This window comes from Euwallacea fornicatus, chromosome 28, assembly GCF_040115645.1.
Source record: "Euwallacea fornicatus isolate EFF26 chromosome 28, ASM4011564v1, whole genome shotgun sequence".
NCBI classification, from domain to species: Eukaryota; Metazoa; Arthropoda; class Insecta; order Coleoptera; family Curculionidae; genus Euwallacea; species Euwallacea fornicatus.
The window spans coordinates 2,173,569-2,192,609 of NC_089568.1; the positions used below are offsets into that span (position 1 = coordinate 2,173,569).

The 19,041-nt window shown below is 33.2% G+C and overlaps 2 protein-coding genes across 4 annotated transcripts; one reads left to right on the top strand and one right to left on the bottom strand.

Annotated features, from left to right (window-relative positions):
• Positions 1–249: 249 nt before the first annotated feature.
• lic (dual specificity mitogen-activated protein kinase kinase lic) lies at positions 250–4,364 on the bottom strand. 2 transcript variants are annotated; one of them, XM_066297414.1, is made up of 7 exons: positions 4,198–4,364; positions 3,047–3,120; positions 2,541–2,706; positions 2,258–2,477; positions 2,007–2,203; positions 1,701–1,945; positions 250–1,575 (listed from the first exon to the last, which is right to left on the bottom strand). In XM_066297414.1, exons 2-7 carry the CDS (start codon positions 3,112–3,114, stop codon positions 1,461–1,463), a joined length of 1,011 nt encoding a protein of 336 aa, XP_066153511.1. In that variant the 5' UTR covers positions 3,115–3,120; positions 4,198–4,364; the 3' UTR covers positions 250–1,460. The 2 variants fall into 2 exon arrangements, with proteins under 2 accessions (XP_066153511.1, XP_066153512.1); XM_066297415.1 differs by lacking the exon at positions 4,198–4,364 and adding an exon at positions 4,064–4,147.
• A 515-nt stretch (positions 4,365–4,879) lies between these two features.
• On the top strand, positions 4,880–15,329 carry Dgkepsilon (diacylglycerol kinase epsilon). Of its 2 annotated transcripts, XM_066297392.1 has the most exons (12): positions 4,880–5,102; positions 5,174–5,372; positions 11,391–11,559; positions 11,703–11,833; positions 11,929–12,076; positions 12,154–12,293; positions 12,685–12,762; positions 13,032–13,177; positions 13,751–13,919; positions 14,045–14,210; positions 14,274–14,419; positions 14,491–15,329. In XM_066297392.1, the coding sequence occupies exons 2-12, from the start codon at positions 5,199–5,201 to the stop codon at positions 14,614–14,616; spliced, it is 1,593 nt and encodes a 530-aa protein (XP_066153489.1). In that variant the 5' UTR covers positions 4,880–5,102; positions 5,174–5,198; the 3' UTR covers positions 14,617–15,329. The 2 variants fall into 2 exon arrangements, with proteins under 2 accessions (XP_066153489.1, XP_066153488.1); XM_066297391.1 differs by having other exon boundaries at positions 4,880–5,372.
• Positions 15,330–19,041: the final 3,712 nt, after the last annotated feature.

A 19,041-nucleotide genomic window follows, 5' to 3' on the forward strand; every position in this document is an offset into this window, starting at 1 on the left:
ATTAATTAATTCTAGTATTAATTACGTATTGTATAGCATTTCTAAGACTCCTAAAAGGACATTCGTGAATAGATGTATTCATGTCCTTGGGATGTTCTACTCAGTCACAAATGGTATATCCACAGGATATATTAATAGATATTCGCACGATATCTACATAAGAATTAATATTAAATTTTATTTCTAATTTTAACTGCTTCTTTCCGTTGTCTGAACACCTAATAGTCAAAGAAGAAGAAACACAAACACTTTTGCTGAAGTAAATGTCTCTTTATCACACTTTTATACATCTTACAGCAATATTCCTATTTCTGACAAAAATCTGAAATTAACAGTATACTTCTTAGTCTCTATAAAATAACACGATATACGGTAGCACTTTTTCGTTCAATATTTAAGCCTTAGAAACTATCGAATAAAACCTGCTTTAATATGTAATTTTTGAGACATTTTTAGTTTGTTTACTAATGCCGATCTTAGAACTAACTAAACGATTAAAATTCATATATTGTTCTGGATTTTTAGCGGAACCAATAAAAACGAAAATTGTTTTGGATAAAACTTCTCCCTGTAACGGATATAAATGTTACGATAGCATTAACTTGAATTTTTTAGCCGTAATTGTCAATACGTTTTTCAGTCTTTTGGGCATTCCCGTGACGATTGACCATAGCGAATTTAAAGCATAAATGATTAGATAAAATCGGAACTAAAAATTTTCAACTTACCAATAAGTTGTTTAAATACTAATAAATAGAAATAAAACGTTTCGTTAAAACTATATACACTCTACACTCTTCTAGAACGGAAATAAAATTACATAATATGAAAATTGATTCAAAATATTTGCTTAGATCCTTTAAAAACGAATTATGAAAATCAAATAAGCATTAAAATCGAACACAAATAATTACCTTCAACTCAAGATTAATTAGTATTATGGCCAAATTATTAATGTGATGACAAGTTAGTTTCTATAACAACTAAGAATCTAATCAATACCTAGGTTCTATTTCAAACGTTTCAATGGCAATTAATTATTAGTTAAAGTTCAGTTAGATACAATCATTAATAGGCTGTGAATTTTAACATTAAATTAATTTCCTCAGAAACCTAAAATCTAAGAAATACCCAGACTATAATTCAACGTTTCTATTGTAATTACCTTGCAAGTAAAGTTGGCAATACATTAATAACTGGGCCTTTCAGAATCTCTATAACAGCGACTAGGCCTGTGGTTCATTTGACGACTAGTATTATTCATTTTATTTAAAGCGGAAATGAAATTGAAACAACAAAAAACTGTTGGTTACTCAAAAAGGAAAATTGTGTTAAGGACGAGAATAAAACAAGAAAAAACATTGTTTGAGTTAGCGGGAATTACGCTAACCATCAATGTAACTGAATATTCAGCATACTTCGTGGAGTCACGTTTTAAGTTAACAAACCGTACAAGAGTCTCAAGGATGTGTATCAGGCAAGTCTAGTATCTCTCCAATAAAACTGGAAATATCGGTGTTTAAGTCCCGGTGTTTTGTAAGGAACTCGTGTTGTAACAGTTGGCTATAGTTCCATCTAAAATGAGCCGAAAATACTTTAGTAAGACAAGCAGCAGCTTAGAATTAAGATATGTATAATGCACAGCAATCTTTAAAATGATCAAAAATATCATCAGAGAACTACCTATATGAATAACTTACCTATCGACATATTTCCTTTGTAAACATTTGGAAATAAAGTCTTGAAACTCCTGAGAAAACTTTCCGTCTGTAGGCAGTCGGGGAGGATCTCCCGTGACGACTTGTTTGAGCTGTTCAAAAGGCGTGCCCCATTTGGGATATGGAAATTCTCCAGTAGCCAACTCAATTAGCGAAATTCCCAACGACCATACGTCCGATCTTATGTCGTACTGTGAGGGGTTTCCCTGGGGATCAATTCGCTCCGGCTAAAATGCAAGGAAAACGCTTAATTCAGAGACTCCCGCGAATTTAACGATTGTTACTTACAGCCATGTATGGTTTGCACCCAGCATCTATAGTTTTGGCAACAGAGTCCACAAGATAACCACTAATACCAAAATCACACATCTTGACTTCACCCTGTCTATTTATAAGAATATTTGAAGGTTTTACATCCCTATGAATTACTTTGAGTTGTGAATAGAGGTAATGGAGGGCACTTACTACAGCAAACGCTACTTTCCCTATACAAATAAACACACATATAACATTATAAATAATTAATCCTTGCAACCTACCCAAAACGTGTTCAGGTATTTTTCTGCCATTATTATAAACTTTAATGTAAAATTTGTCTAAACTTGTATCCATAACTTCCATGCAAATCCATACATCTCCCTCTCGAAATAGAGCCCCATAAAACTGAACTGTATATGGGCAATCACTGCTTCGCATAGAAATATCCAAGTCCATTAAAAGGCGTTTTTGTTCCTGAGTATTTACTGTGGCTGTGATACGCTACAAAATTATTCTTGCTGATTAACAGGAAACAATCTTTATTAATGAATTGAAAAATCATACTTTAACCGCCATAATAGTTCCACTGGGAATATGTTTCATCTTCTCAACTACGCCATATGCGCCACGTCCCAAATCACAGATTTTCTCCAAGTCGTCAGCTTCGACATCGAAAGTTTTGTCGCCGATGGTGATGGTTGTTCGAGAGTCCAAATTTCCAGGAGGAACTCTGAGTTAAAAACATAATTGTATTACAATTAGGCTTGAAGTGTTTTCATATTAAATCAAAATTTATGCCTATTCAAGGCGATTCACATTTTAATGTTTGAATTTTGAATAATGATACAATTGATACATAATCTCCTGGATAATCTCTTAAGTATTATGTTTATTGTGAATATTTATCTTCATGAATTGTAGTATCACAAAAACAAATAAAACTTTTGATAATTTTGCTTAATTTGGAAGTTTCTAAAAGACAACAATTTTAACTTCTTCACAAAATAATCCAGAGTGAAATATAGAAAGGAAAGGAATGAAAGAATCAAGATGATTTTGCTAATACTTACACTGGTGGTGGTTCATCTGGCATGTTTAAGGTTAATCTCGCAAAACCAGGTTTTTTGCGTCCTGACATGTTCAGCTAGAAACAATTAAAAACCAGTAATTAGAAAATTAAATTGCACTTGTTTAGTTTTTGAGTTAAAAATTTACAAATATAAATAACCAAATATGATTGAATTATAGTTTATTTCCTGAAAGTTGTTTTGAAAAATCTAACATCACCTCATTTTCAATTTTTGGAAATGCCATAATTCATAATACATAAAAGCTGCAGTTTAGTTGACAAGTTTTATTGCCAGGAAGTAAAGTTATTGATAGTTGATAATACACATCCTGGTGACACAAATATAGTGAAAAACAGACAATTTTATCAAATGGTAATGTGAAAGCCTAAAGGTGCACTGCAAGAAATATTAATGAATGTAATGTATATGTGTCTTTAAAAATTACTGCAGCAGAGTATTTCTTGTTATAGTTCACTTTGGTATATGTTAATTACAAATGTGTTTCAACAAATTAAGAATAATAAAATACAAATATGAGGTAAAATATGAAATACTGTCTGTTTCCAAACCTAGATACACGAAAGTAAACAATTGGAAGATGGAAAAGCAAGACTTCATAAGTAAATATGGATATCAAATTTTTATAGAGGGAAACAAAAATTGATACTTTGTTGATAGCCTCCTACAAAAATATTTAAAGGTCCCATATTTCCCCTTCACGTTATGAAAGTGCATTAAGTTGTCCACTTGTAGATGATTTTCAAATCACATGCTACTAAGTTATTAATGTAAATACATGTAAATAAGTTATAGTTATTAGTTATTTTAATATTTAGATTTGGCTTAATGTGTAATTTCATAGCATTACAACTTCCGACTTTCGTCTACCCACTATTTACTTATTATGCAAAAACATTAATAGAGAAAAAAACTGTTACTAAACCTTACACCTAAATATGACTATTGAATTTGCCCCACTTTAATTTTTATGTAATTTATATTTTAAATTATTGTTACCTTTTTTATAAGCTATTTTAGTAGATTTATGGAAGACTGAGCACAAAATTGACTAGCGCTTTCTTTAGGTTATGAAATATAGAGACTGGAGAAGCACAGTAACCAAGTCATCACTGATACTCGATTTAACTTACCGTTTATTGCTTGACGGGGAACAGATGCCGGCGCAATTTATATTAAGCTTTTTCAATTATTTTCAATTTAAATTGAGCTTTATTTAAATTTTCAATAAAATCAAATTAAAAGGCAGAAAAAATATCTTTCTCTCCGACTGCCTGACAGTTGACTGATACCTGTTATACTGACACTACAATCATGTACAAGATAACTCTTATTGGGCTCGTTCTTCTTTATTGTAGAACTAAATTTACAGTTTTCTGCAAAAGTACATGATATAAGTAGTCTGACATTTTTAGTAGGATAAATTCTACTTAAATCGAATTTTGTTTTGATTGTACTTTTCAAATTATTATTTGCTCTTTTTGTTACTGCTCCATTTTCATAAGGATAATAATGGTTACGTAGAAATAGATATTTAAACAATTAGTTTTAGTGTAACCTTGTTGGCAGTTGAAATATGCTTTGCTATATACGTGTTGATTACATGAAAGATTAAATTTATTTATTTTTATAGAGACATCTATTCATTACTAGTGTGAAACGTTGCAGAATAAGTGACTTATATTTTGATAATCATTAATTATTATTCCAAATGAATTTTTATACTTATTAATCTTAATGACGTCACGTTTCAATTCTAACATTAGCTGGGAGGAAGTGAAAATAATGTCACTGTTGGTTCACAATTGACACATGTCACTTTTAAATTTGTTTAATGTTTATATATTTTTCGATTAGCAAACAAATTATAATTAATAATAAAATAATACCAAACTTAAAATTTATTAATTTTCAACGAGTGTATTCGTATAAATGCAAATGTAGCTCATTTTTAATTATTAACCAGATGGTTGATTCAATTTACTACTGATGGTATCAGTATTCTAATTCATGGTTAAATTTAAATTTTAGAGTTTCTGTGAGTTTTATGTTTAAAGGCCTAAATTGAAAACTGCATTCAGCCCCTAACCATTGAATGACCGTTTTTAGTAGACTGCATTCAGTAAACCCAAAAATGTGGTTTATCGGAGAGCTTCTACCTCCCTTTGGATTTACTACTATTGCAGGCAGTGTACTGTTGGGCATATTAAGTTATTATGCTTTTAAGAAACTGGGAAATGACGAAGTTGTGGGAGTAAGGGATTCTTCCAAGAATCATAGTTGGATCCCTATAAAGGTTACTGCTAAGGCAAGTTAATTATTATAATTTGTTCGTTTCGCATTATGACCCCCATTAAGTAGGTACCTATAATTTCTTTTGACGTTTTTACATCAATAAATGGTACTACTTTGTTGTTTGTGTGCCCTAAAAATTACATCTTGAATAGCTTCTAATGTGGCACTAATGCATAAATTCATGTACAAACTTGCTCTGCTCCTTGTAATAAAATATTAAACCATAAAAAGTGCATTAGATTTATCTGCAAAGGTGTATTAGATCAACCACTTTGGTTATGTATAATTTATTGGTCAATTGGAATAGTATATAATAAGTTGAAATGAGCAAAATGGAAAACTATACATATAAGTATTCACTAAGTAATATGTTTAAGCTGTCAAAGCTGGTTAAAAAGTGGGAAAATAGAAGTTAAATTCGCCTTGTTTTTATCCCAATTTTAACCTATAAAATCCTTACAAGGTTATGCAGGTTTCACTCACAAAGAAAGAAATACATGCTATTATATTCGTAGAAATAGAATGCCAAGTAATAGGCACAAGATTCTATTCTTGTTTATGAAGGATTTAACTTTTCTCCAAGGGGTGCCATTTTGGGTGGAAAGCACCTTGTGGGCTGTTGGTAGGCAACCAAGGGTAGAGACCAGCAGATTCGGGGTTGAGGTCTTAACAGCAACGATTATATTCAGCCTGTGGAGGAGTTTCTGTTCTTACTCATTTTTGTACCTAGGAGTGTCAGCTTGTTTAACCTAATGAGTATGATGTGAAAGAGTAAAGATAGGACTAAGATTGTAATGTAAACAATTTTGAAATCCTAAAGAGATTTAAAGAAATTTTGTTGCCTAAATATCCTTCAAGGTGAGGCTATGATAGAAGGAAAAAAAGCACAAAGACATCAAAGCCAACCAACAACAAATGTATATTTGTTATTAACAATGTTTATTAAGACTCACTGTTTATAACATTATTTGCAATCACTCGCGTGTGCGAACCTTCTTATCAAATTTATTGTATAACACATTATTAATTATATATATACACTTCTTATACTCGATTTAAAAGTGTATTTTTCACTGTACCAAGAACTGAACTGAACAAAAACGAAGCAAAACGACCTAGCACCGAAGATCAGTTAGATACAAATTATCGTTAATAAAAAGGTCTAGTGAACACAGAGGGACCAACAATTAATTCATTTTTATATATCGTAAAGTATAGTCCGGCAAGTTTTAAACATGAACGACAATTTTTACATTTAAATTCGGCTGGTCATTCAGGCAACTCTTTAATATATGGAAGTTGAGCCAGGAAGAAATTAATTTTTATAATGTAAAATAAAAATACTTTAACTTATTTGACAGGTTTTTTTTTTTACCATAAAAGCACATTTTAGCTCATAAAGGAGTAAGATCTTATTAATTTTGTTTTTGTTTCCTTTCCACTGCATGAAATTATCCCAATTTAGTCCAGCTGGGATACATATCATTCATGTATAGGGTAGGCCAAATTTGACACTTACCAGGCAGGCCCTGCTTCTCTTATGTTATGGTAAACGTAATGATAAAAACCGTGTTTTTATATCTATCACCCTTCCGGGACTACGGAATATTATTCTGAAACGTGAATAAGTGTCACATACTCATAACATTGAGCTTCAAATCAGGGTCTAGAATTATTGTGTAAATATGTCGTCGGTATTATAGCGATTTGCCTTTGCCGCTGCTTCGAATTGATTTTAATACATTTCTCAGGCCGTAGTTCCACCATAAATAGCTGAGGTGATTTTATTAGTGCCGTCATCTTCTATCTGGTGTATCAGAAATTTATTTTTTAGTTCGAAAACGTTTTGTTAACAATCTCCACTATCTTGTTTTCTAGCTGTTGGTATTGAACGACGTGTCGATCCATTAACTTTTGTTTGAGAGTCAGATGTTCCTTCCTCTCTTCCTGGTCTCGTATTTCCTGCATTTTCTCATGCTCACCGTAACGTCTCTCCCGTTTTTTTTCTGCATAAAGGCATGCAGCGCAGCAAGCCCTCAAATGTCTCATTGGTTTCCCACTTCTGATACCAATTATTGCGACGTTTATTACACGGAATATCAACGCAACTACAATTCGCTAATAGGCAATTAATTATAAAACAGATTTAATCTAATTTTAACAAGAGTCTCCGTACGGTCATGGGACACCTGTACCGCAAGGTGCAATGACTAAAAGATTTCACAATTTTATTACAAATATGCAGATATTTATCTAAACAATCATTCCATAATATTGAACATAAATAAGAAACAATTAATTACTTAGCAAGTGTCCACTACAAACTCTTTTTGTCTGCATTTTACCTCCGACAGCTCTCTGCCAGTCGTAACAATACCTACATGTTCCCTTATTTCCTGGTATAGGTAGGATTGCTTTTAGGGCTATATTCGGTAAATTTTTGTCTTATATTTATTATAAACATGAATATTCCGTTCAGTAGGAAAAATAATAAAATACACGAAGAGCTGTATTTGACTCTGAGCACTGAAATGTTGTAGGTTTAATGAGAACAGTGCTCAAAGCAAAACAAAATTTAAATGCCATCTGAACACAGGCATGTTCGGCTACAAGGAGTGGAGCAAATTCATACTCGGCTTGAGATAAATTTTAAAATTGTGTTTAGATATACAGACTGTTTCATTAGTGTAATAAATGAGCTAACATGGGTCCCAATTGAACATACGTTGCATCGCAAAATTGACACAATTTTTAAAATTGTAAAATCCGCCTTCGAAAATATTTACAATGCGCACTAGTGGTGTGAAATTATTTCTTTATGACTCTTAAAATTTTTTCATATATTTTTTTGTATTTATTTACAGTCGGTCACAAAACTACTCGTACACCATACTTTCTCATTTGAGGCGCTATTGGGGATTGTACCTTAAAACTGACATATCTAACACGTGAAATGGTCTAAATTATCCGTTTTATTATTATTTAATAACAAAACATAAAATGAGAATACATATAAATCAACAAAATATCGTTTCTAATAGGTCACAAAAATATTCGTACAATACTAATACACGTATTAAAATAAATGGACGATTTAATACTTTGTAGGGCTCCCCTGGCTAAAATAACTTCTTTCAGTGGTCTGGGCATTGAATATACCAAATTGGCTGTGGTTTTATATGAAATTTGTTCCCGTTGTTATTAAAAAAAATTCAAAGATTCTCGACTTGTAATCTTTTTTTGAACTTTAGGAGAGTGGATGTTCTTGTTCACTTTCCTAAGATATCTCACAAATGTTCGATCGGATTCGGGTCTGGGGACTGAGGTGGACGATCAAGAAGTTTTGGCACACTATAAGCAATCCATATTTTTATATTATGTGCGCAATGTTTTGGATAGTTGTCCTGTTGAAAAGTCCAATTTTTGCACACATAATGGTACGTTAACATGCAAAAAAAAAATATATATATATATATATCAATAAATGCCAAAGACCCAACTCCAGTCGCCGCCGACATAACCATCCCAACCATAACGTGGCTACTACCGTGTTTAACTGTAGGGCAGAGATTTTCTGGATTGAATGCAGTTTTACGCTAAACTTCACTATTGCCATCCGATCCATATAAATTAAATTTGCTTTTGTTACTGAAAAGAACATTTTCCCAAAAACTTTCATCCTTATCTACGTATTTGTTGGCAAAATCTAACCGTTTCTGCTTATTAATTTTTGATATAAGTGGTTTCTTTCGGGGTATCTTTCCATAGAATCCAGAAGATTGCAAAACTATTCTTACATATTCCTGGTGTACCTTCTTCCCTGTTTCTGCCCACATTTGTATCGTCAAAGTAGGGGCACCCTGTTTCGTTTTTTTTAACTTTCCAAATAAGCGCGCGTGCTTCTCGTAAAGTTAAGTTCTTTTTTCGCCCTTTCCTCGATTTTTTAACACTTCCAGTTTTTTTGTAATGTTTAATAACATATTGTATAGTAAAACGACTTCTATGAACTGTTTTACTAATTTGTCTATACGGTTTTTTTTCTCTGTGTAACTCTATAATTAGATTTCGAATATCTTGGGAACAGTCTTGCCCTTTACGATCCATTTTTAATACTACTGATAAATGTTTGAGAAACATATTGTCCACGTACTTCGAAGCATTTGAGAGCAAAAAAGAATAAATTTAATTTTTTGTTTGATTTGTTTTGAATCATATCAGATCAGCCGTCGCCTGCACGAATATTTTTGGGAGCTTCCAAAAATGGTATTTTGTCCTTATACAGGAATTATTAATTTGAAATAATAGGGATAGTTTTGTCCATCTTATATGTTGCATATGTTAATTTTCAATCGCAATTCCTAAATAACCGTTAAATTGCGAATTTGAATGGTGTACGAATGCTTTCGCGACTGACTGCATAAGATAATAATAATTGTTTAGAAAATGTTGAAAATTACTATTTCAGTAATTTTTACTTGAAAGTTGTATACCTCATTTAACGGAGTTTAGATTGTGTTTTTAGTGCGTTTTCCGAATTTAAAGTTTTTTTCTTAAAGAAAATAGCCTAAAACGTGAATCAGAGGAGAACCATTTCGCTGGAAGATTGTGCAGCTGCTGTGGTACTTGCGGAAGTAGATTTGCCACAAATTCAAATCGCATCACTATTTGGAGTAGCACAATCTACGGTTACGGGTAGTAATTAAAGGAGACCTGGAGAAAGGCGATAAAGGTTAACAACGAATTACCAAGATCAATTTTTGCGACTGAAACTTTTACGACGCCGATTCATTAAAAGCAGTGCGCTGCAGGAGGAGTTTTCTCGTCGAAATAACTTTGGTATCTGTTAAGATACAGTGAGAAGGTTGGCGGAAAGGAATGTTACCCCTATGCAGCTGCAATATTGCTCGTAAAACATCGAAGAAAACGTCTTCAATTTGCCCGAGAACACCAAGATTGGGGAGATCGTCAATGGGGCAATGCACTCTTTGCGGATGAGTTCCGATTTTGCCTTTTTCGATGAAGATCGTCATAGGAGACTGTATCAAAGTCCTGGAGAGCAACACGCCTAGTGCAACATTGTTGGCATTGTGAGCTAAGAAGGTGGATTTGTTATAATATGGGGGAAGCAATAGTTTGGAAGATGTCATGGACTTAGTTGTGCTTCAGAACAGTGGTTTGACTGTCCACCGGTACATAACAGCATTTTATAACCATACGTACTGGTATTTGCCCCATTTATCGTCGAGGAATTTTTATTGATGCACGATAATGCACGTCCACATGTGGCACGAGTAGTATAAAATTACCTCCAAGATATGGAAATTCAAACGTTGCCTCGGCCAGCAAGAAGCCCTGATCTGAACTCTGTTGAACATTTATGAGACAACATGGGTCGATAAGTTAGAGCCTTGAAGGTTTCCTTTGGGCACTCATACGAGCTGTCATTGAGGATCACAGAAATATGAGATCAAGTTAGTGAAGTTGACAAAAAAAAAACTTAATATCAAATATGTTAAGGAGGCGGGCAGCACCAATCAGAGCAACAGGCCGCAATACACGCTATTAAATTTTGACTTGTTTGTACAAATTAACCAATAAAAATCTTGTAATTTTTTGATATACAGTGTATTAATTTAATATACCCCTCATTGATTCCTTTACGTTGGACTTATTGAAAATCATGATTTTACTTCGTTAGTAAACATAAATTCTTTACTCTAAAATTATAGAAACGAAAATACGTAAAAATGAAAAATATGCGTTAATTTTCCGGTGCAACATATTTCATTTCGCTTTCCAACTGGACTTGGTTCTAATGATGTCTGAGCTGGTTGCTGTAGGCGTTACTAGATACATTAATAGTTTAAGATTCTTGATATGATTTTGAATCTTCTTATGAATCCTTTACCTCTAAGATATGTCCCCCTTACCTACTTAACTTTTCATCTTGAATGCGAAACGACATTATTGACGTGTCACAATGTAGGGACACCCTGTAAGTATATGGATAAAAGTATTGGTTCTTCACTAGGCATGGTACTGTTCAGTTTGCGAATCATTCCTAATACACGGCATTGGTTTATATTGTGATTGTTGTGGGGTTTGTGCTGATTCTGAGTGTGTTAAGAAAGCTAATCAAAAACTTCAATGTAAATCAATTACCAGCAACAGTGAGGTACATTTTCATCACTGGGTCAAAGGTAAATATTTCAATAATCGAGTATTTTGTATTAAATGAAACCGAAGAGCTTAGATGTAGTTCAATTAAAAATAAGTTATGTACGTTATCATTATTATTAGTTCAGTTTCAAATGTTTCAATTTCATGGTATGTATGGCATCAGGAAATTTACCATTGGGCGCCATCTGTTCAGTTTGCAATGAGGACTGCTCAGTAGAACCTGGACTTATCGATTTCCAGTGTTGTTGGTGTCAGAGACCAGTTCACACTGGTTGCCTCAAGCAGGTTGACGAGGTAGGTACTGATGGACTTTTCAATTTTTGCAAGGTTTAAAACTGGTTGAAACAGTAAATGAAGTTAAATAATTCTACCCGATTTTCCGATTTAAGGTTTGCGATTTTGGCCCATTTAAATCTATGATCGTGCCTCCATATTGTGTTCAAGTGGCTAGGAGGAAAGGGGCGTTGAATAAACACTTATTGTTGAGAAATGTTAAAGATCCAGGATGGGATGAATGGTCCCCACTTGTAGTAATTGGTAGGGAGTTAATTTCTTGACAATTTCTTTAGTTAAATTCACAAATTTTCCTTTTTGACGATTCTTCATGTTTATAGCGAACAAAAAATCTGGTAATTCAGATGGCGCATTAATATTATCAGGATTTAGGAAATATTTAAATCCAGCACAAGTCATAGATCTGACTAATAGAAAACCAGCAGCGGCTCTGCAATGGTGTGTCCTCTTGGCTCCAAAGGTGATTAAAAAGTCATGATATTTAATTTATATGTCATGGTCCAAAGTTGTTATATGGTACTATAGTTACAAACGAGTTTTGAGGTGAATTTAGAATTTGATCTCTCTAACATGGTTCAAGAAACATAATGTTTTTGTCGGCCTTGTTATGGTTTTCTTGCGCAACGTATGATATTTCTAGTATTGTTATACCATAGTCCAAGAATGAACCCATCTGGATATGCTTATGTTTCGAAAAATTGATTGAGCTATTTTCAAAAAGTCTAATTCAAAATTTGACCTCAAAATTTAGATAACGTAATAGAGTTGGTAAATTCTATATGAGAGCCAATTCATTTTGGTATAAATAAGTATTTATGAGTAAACAATTCATATTTTGGCTCAAATTTCAGACGGTAAGGATCTTAGTTGCTGGCGGTGATGGAACCATATCTTGGGTACTGACGACTTCCCATAAACTGGATTTAGATGTAAGTTTTGATTTCCTGCAATAGGTGTTTTTAAACTTCATATATTAGCTCCGATATTGATATTTTGGGAAAAAAATCGTTTATAGGTAGATATTTTTATGTATTTTAATGATCAATTCTTAATATTTTTCTTTTTTAATTACCATTTTTCATTAATGGTAAAAAAGTTTTTTAAGTTCCATGGCGTCAGTAATTGCACTGGCAATACTGGTACTGGCACTATGTTTGAGTAAACTTGTTGCTTTACTTAAAATTTTATTCACTTCTAGCCGGAGCCCCCCTTGGCCATAATACCTCTTGGTACGGGAAATGATCTGTCTAGGGTATTAGGGTGGGGAAAGGAAAACGGCTCAGAATTAGATGTACCTAAGATTTTGAATGATATTCAAGAAGCAAGCTTATCTCAACTTGATAGGTGAGATCTGAATTTCGATGCTAAATTACCTTTTTTTTCTATTTTTGAACAAGTTGGTTTAAGTGCAGAACTTCAATTTAATGATTTAGTTTAGGGCCATAAAGCTGAAGTTTTACTTTTACGGAATAATTATCATTTTATCATCGTTTTGATGAACGAAAATGATAAATGTATCAAGATAATATTGGGACCATTTCCATTGTTAATAAATGTTGCTTTATTAACGAAGTAAAAAAAAACTAACGGATTTACTACTACTCGACTGTGCCTCTGCCCTTCTATATCTCGATTGCCAATTTTCTTCCTTCTCCTTCCTTTTTAGTTCTGGGGAAGTATCCCAGTCCAGAGGAGGATTCCCTGACAATTCGCCATTTAGTAGCAATGGTAGTAGTAACCTCGTTCGAGTGCTTTATCCTAGTCCATTAGTTTTTTTAATCATAATCATATTTTTAACTCTAGTATTAAAAACTTATGAATTGCTAAATCTCCGATGAATGTATTAGAATAATTTTCGATGCAGGATGTTTTGTATTTCTATAGAATTTTCTTTTTGGTAATCTTCTCATTTTTCAGGTGGCAAACGGAAGTAATTTCAAACAGACACTTAGGACTAAGAATACCAAACAAGACATTTTTCATGTATAATTATATGAGCGTGGGAGTGGACGCTCAAGTTGCACTCAGTTTCCATAAAACTAGAGACAGTATTTTTTACGTATATGGTAGTAGATTGTTTAACAAAGTAAGTGCCAAAATTATAACCGTTTGATACAAATTCGGCAAAAATTAATTATGAAAAAGTCCTCTGAGTTCATATTAAAAAAGTTGATTTGCACATATCTTTTAGTAATTTTTTCGATTTTATAGCTTCTCTACTTGTGTTTTGGCACCCAACAAGTTGTAACAGCTGACTGTAAAAATTTAGAACAAAGACTGGAGTTATACTTGGACGGTCATCAAGTTCCCTTGCCAGAACTGGAGTCAATAGTTGTTTTAAATATATCGTCATGGGGTGCTGGCGTTAACTTATGGGGTAACCAATTACGCAACAATTAAAATATTCCTTGCTTCCATTTTTGCACGATATTTTCTTTAGGTTTAGGGGACGGTTCAAGTAAAATGTCACAATCACATCAAGATGGTATATTGGAAGTCGTTGGGATTTATTCCTCCTTCCACATTGCCCAAATGCAAGTGGGGTTCTCAGCTCCTATTCGATTGGGCCAAGCTCGAACTGTTAAGGTAAAACAAAAATATGGTTTTTCTATGTTTTGAGAAAAGAAAAATGTCTAAATTTTCATTTTGCATTTTAGATTCGATTGAAAGAGAAAGCTCCCGTTCAAATCGACGGTGAACCTTGGGAACAGCATCCTGCGACTTTGAAAGTTACTTACGTGAATAAGTGTCCCATTTTCATAAACCAGAATGATAATAATTAATCATTTGTTATTCAATGACTCATTAAAAAAAAATAATGTAATATCCACCTCGTTAAGTTCCCAAAAGAGCCATGCTGCCCTAAATAAGGAATTTACATTGTTTCGTTTATCAGTCTGGATTATTAATAATTAAACCATGTCTTTCCAATAGCCTTGATGAGTTGAAGGAGGTTAAGGGAATTTTTGTTGTCACTTTTATAATATAGTTTATAAATATTTTTTAAACGTTTGTTCGTTGTTGCTGTTGCATTTAGTTGCATGTTATATGTGTTATTAATCGGAGTTATTTTTATGTAAAAAAGGAATATGTTGCTTGAGTTAACAATTTTCACGCGGCAGTGATATGAAGAAGTAAATTTTTCATTTCAACTCTAAAGAAAAATACATTCGCATAAAAGTACATTTTCCAACTTGCCAATAATCCGCACCGCTTAAAAACTTAACTAGTCAAAATATGAAATACCATGCAAGTAATACGCCCCTTTCCCCTTACATGTAAATTAACTTTTAGTTTTACTCGCCTAATTAAACTTAAACATGTTATTTTTTAATAGAAGAAGGTGTTTTACAAAATGGTCTTTTGCGGGTTCCAAAGATATTTTATTGTATTAACTAGATGTTGAAAAAAGTATTTCCTGAACATCATACGCTACCATTGTGTTGTAATAAATCGAAATTGTTCGTACTCTGAAAATATATGTTTTCCTATTAAATGATGTGTGTTTTTATCTTCAACCCTTTCCTCGAAGAACTGAGCCAGAAGTTCGTTCATATGTTTCTGAAATATGTGTATTACATGCACGTATTTCATAAATATTAATTTTTTAAAAGTTGCCTTTTTGGCGCCTTTTAACATGGTGCAAATTTAACTTTTTTGTATCGAAAGTAAAATAATAGAATTTTTAATTTTGTATGAAAATCGTCTAAATATCACAGCAACATTTGCAGTTGTGTTCTCAATTGGGGAATTTTCATTCTCGATGTTAAACCACAATAGGACCATTTTTAAAAATGGTTTTGCTGGCACTTTAGGTAACGTAATAATTCATTTTATTATAGTGGTTGGCAAAATGTTTTCGTCCGGCATTTATAACTTCTTTACTAGTGCGAAAAATATTTCCCCCTGCGCATGCGTTCTGTTGCCTTCTAGGAAAACGGTTTGCGATCGTTTTTAAATGGAAGATAAGAAGTTATATTTTTTTATATAACGAATAAGATACATTTTGCAACTTCCACCACTTATTGCTGATTTTACAGAATTAACAGTTAACAAGTTTTTACCCTGTATATCTTACAGAAAATTTGAATTAAAATCTGAAAGAGCAATCCTTTTTACATTAATTTTGTATTCCTGTTTCATTTCAATATCTCAGTCCGTCTTCAAGAAAAATCTATTTAACGAACATTATATTTAAATTTATACGTAAATAATACACGGAATTAAAAGTGAAACCAATAAAATGTATTTTCCTTTTCAATTGCAAAACGTATCACTCGTCACTTAAAAAAACATAACTTTACAAATTTTCGAAGTGTTTAATCTAGATATTTTAAGATTAAAGGCAAAAAAATTAATTCAAATTTTTACTTTCAATACCCTGTATATATTCGGAACTCTCAGTTTTTGGTTAAACCATATTTTTTCGAACCGTCGTTATTCGACGTTTAGTATTTCCAGCTTTCGGTTGTCTCAAATTGTTAATAAATCATCCTGTATACGTGCGACACTCATACGTCCATGCAAAATGAAGTACTACTCATCTGCATATACCAACATTTAGAGTTTTGTTTACCAACATCTGTATATCGTAAATATTTAACACCTCTTAACATATCGATCCGATAGCATTACCGACCGTAAGTACAGTTATCCCATAATAATGCCACATTAAAAAGAACATAAGCGATAAAAGACCCTGTAGTGTATGCATATGGAGGAATTTTGTGCATGAGGAAAAATAAGACACGACGAATGCACATTTTATGGTAATATGAGTAGGTTCGGTGACGATGACGTAATGAAATTGCACTTGTGACAGTGACCGAGTGTGACGATGTAATTTTACCGCAGAATGGGCACAACAACCTTTTTTTACAGTAAGAGGACTGACGTCATTTATGAATTTTGGCGTTCAAAGGAAATGGCGTATTGAGAGAAACTGAAAAGTTTTGAGTTCAAAACGATTTCTCAACTTGGAAGTTTTTAATTTACAAAAAAATATATATATTTTTTACACAAGTGTTTCTTGAACTTGTGTACTTGTTTGCCTCCACTCATTCAAAATTATGATTAATCACCAAGACCCAAATATTTTCAAGCAGATCTGTGCCCCTTATTATGCATAGAGAAATTTACAATTTAAATTTGTTTAGAGTCGGAATGGTTTATTGTTGCCATTCCACATGCGAATCTCGAAGTGGCCTAGAATATTTTGCAAATGTGTTTTAAACCAACTTGTTTATGGCTTTAATCGATTTAAACAGTTAAAAAGATTTAAAAACTACGCGTGGGTCCGGGATAACCCAATTTCCTTTTGCGTTTCCTTACAACCTACGGTGTATGCATGCTTGATGTTCCATTAACAATTTACCCCCCCCCCCCCCATCTAATTTCTTTATAGACGTCGGAAATGTTACTTTTCCCTAAGTTTTTCACTCTGAATTTTTCTTCCTCTCTTTACCCATCTCTTTTTTTTCTTGTTTGAATCATTTTTTTCTGCATTTTTCCTTTATCTTGTTCGTTTATTTGGTTCCCCCCTTTGGATGTTCCCCTCCCAGCCAACTGGGTTATCTCGCACCGAACACAGAAATTAAAAATTTTGAAAATTATTAAAAAATAACGTTACTTCCCACATTTCCTAGATTACACTGGGTGTTAAAGGTGAATAGGTGGACAACAAAGTGGACCATTTTGTGGCTTTTAAAAGAAGTGAACAGCGTCAGTAAAACCACATTGAGTGCAGTAGACGAAGAATCGCTTTTTCAGATCACAATCTGACGAGTAAATCATATGCAAACATGAAATAGACATATTTTATGCCGAAGAGGCAATGTGATTCGTCTTTTTGAAGAATTTTAATAAGCAGTATCTACTGCGTGCCAACAAGCATGTTCCTTTGAGACGGAACATAAAAGGGTACTGTAATGGTATCATCCAAGAGATAAGCAAATTAATCTTATGTGTGCGAGATTGAGTGCGTGTGATTATCATATGGGATGCATTATAAGGGGACAAGAACTATATACTTTCAGGGCTCAGGCTAAGGGTCAGAAGTATTCTGACCCATAGCCTTCCTTCAAAATCGTCCCTGGAGATTTTTTTTATTTGGTCCCCTCAAAGCATTGTACAGGGACGAGACTGGAAAATCGAGTCTCAGTGTCAATAGACCAACGTTTAGGTAACTTTATCTAGAGGATAATTTCAAGAGAAACAGTCATCATTGGTCAGTTTGCTGGTTTCGCGTAAATAATCTTTTAAAAGTGAGAGAGTTTCAATCATTTAGCGTCCAAGAGGAACAAATCCTTGAAATTTCCCTAGTGCAGAAAATTAAATCTATTGTCTATCATAGTTATTATATTTATATTGCTATTAGTTGGCTCTAAAGTATGAGAGCCACATTATTAAGGTGCTGTCAACTTTAACTGCAGGCTCATATCCATATAAGCGTTCCGTAGAAAAAATCCTATTGGCTACATTCTTGGGTTCTATAGAAATTAGTTTGGTGTTGAAGTTAACAACACGTTAACATTTTGATCCTAAATAAGCTCAGGTGTCCTTCTGACAAAATATTTTTCTTTTCAACACTATTAACAATTTCCGGTGCATTTTCGATGGGCCACCCGGTATGGCAGCAGTTAAAAATTACAGAAGGGACCTTCGGAACCACTCCATGTCGAAAGTCTACTCTGCAAAAGAGCAACAAATTACTGGTTTATAGTGCGCTTTCGGGAACTCACGTTGCACGTTTGAACTTCCTTATGTGTGGCAGCGTGTGGTAGTACCCGATCTCATTGCAAACACGTACCGTGCAGATATTTATCTGTAATAGTACCGACATGGAACTAGATTAATATCCTTGTACATACACTGCAAAAAATGAATTATTCTGTTATACTTGTAGCGTCCGACCTTAGAGGTACTTTGACTTTACGTAAAATAGCTGTCTTATCTGATATTCCTACGTAGATATTTCTCTGATTCTATTCATGTTTCAATGTAGGTAGGTATCGTTGAAAATTGTCATGTGATCTTATGAATTATGGAGAATCCTGAATGGGCAAAAAATTTAGAAAATGTGTACCATACGGCTCTAAATTCTGCCCCCATGTTGTTAACTATCTAGTAAATTATTATTTTTTTAAATTCAAAAGCAGCATTAAATAGGACCAAAAATACTATCTTCTGACGTTTTTTATTTTTTTTAA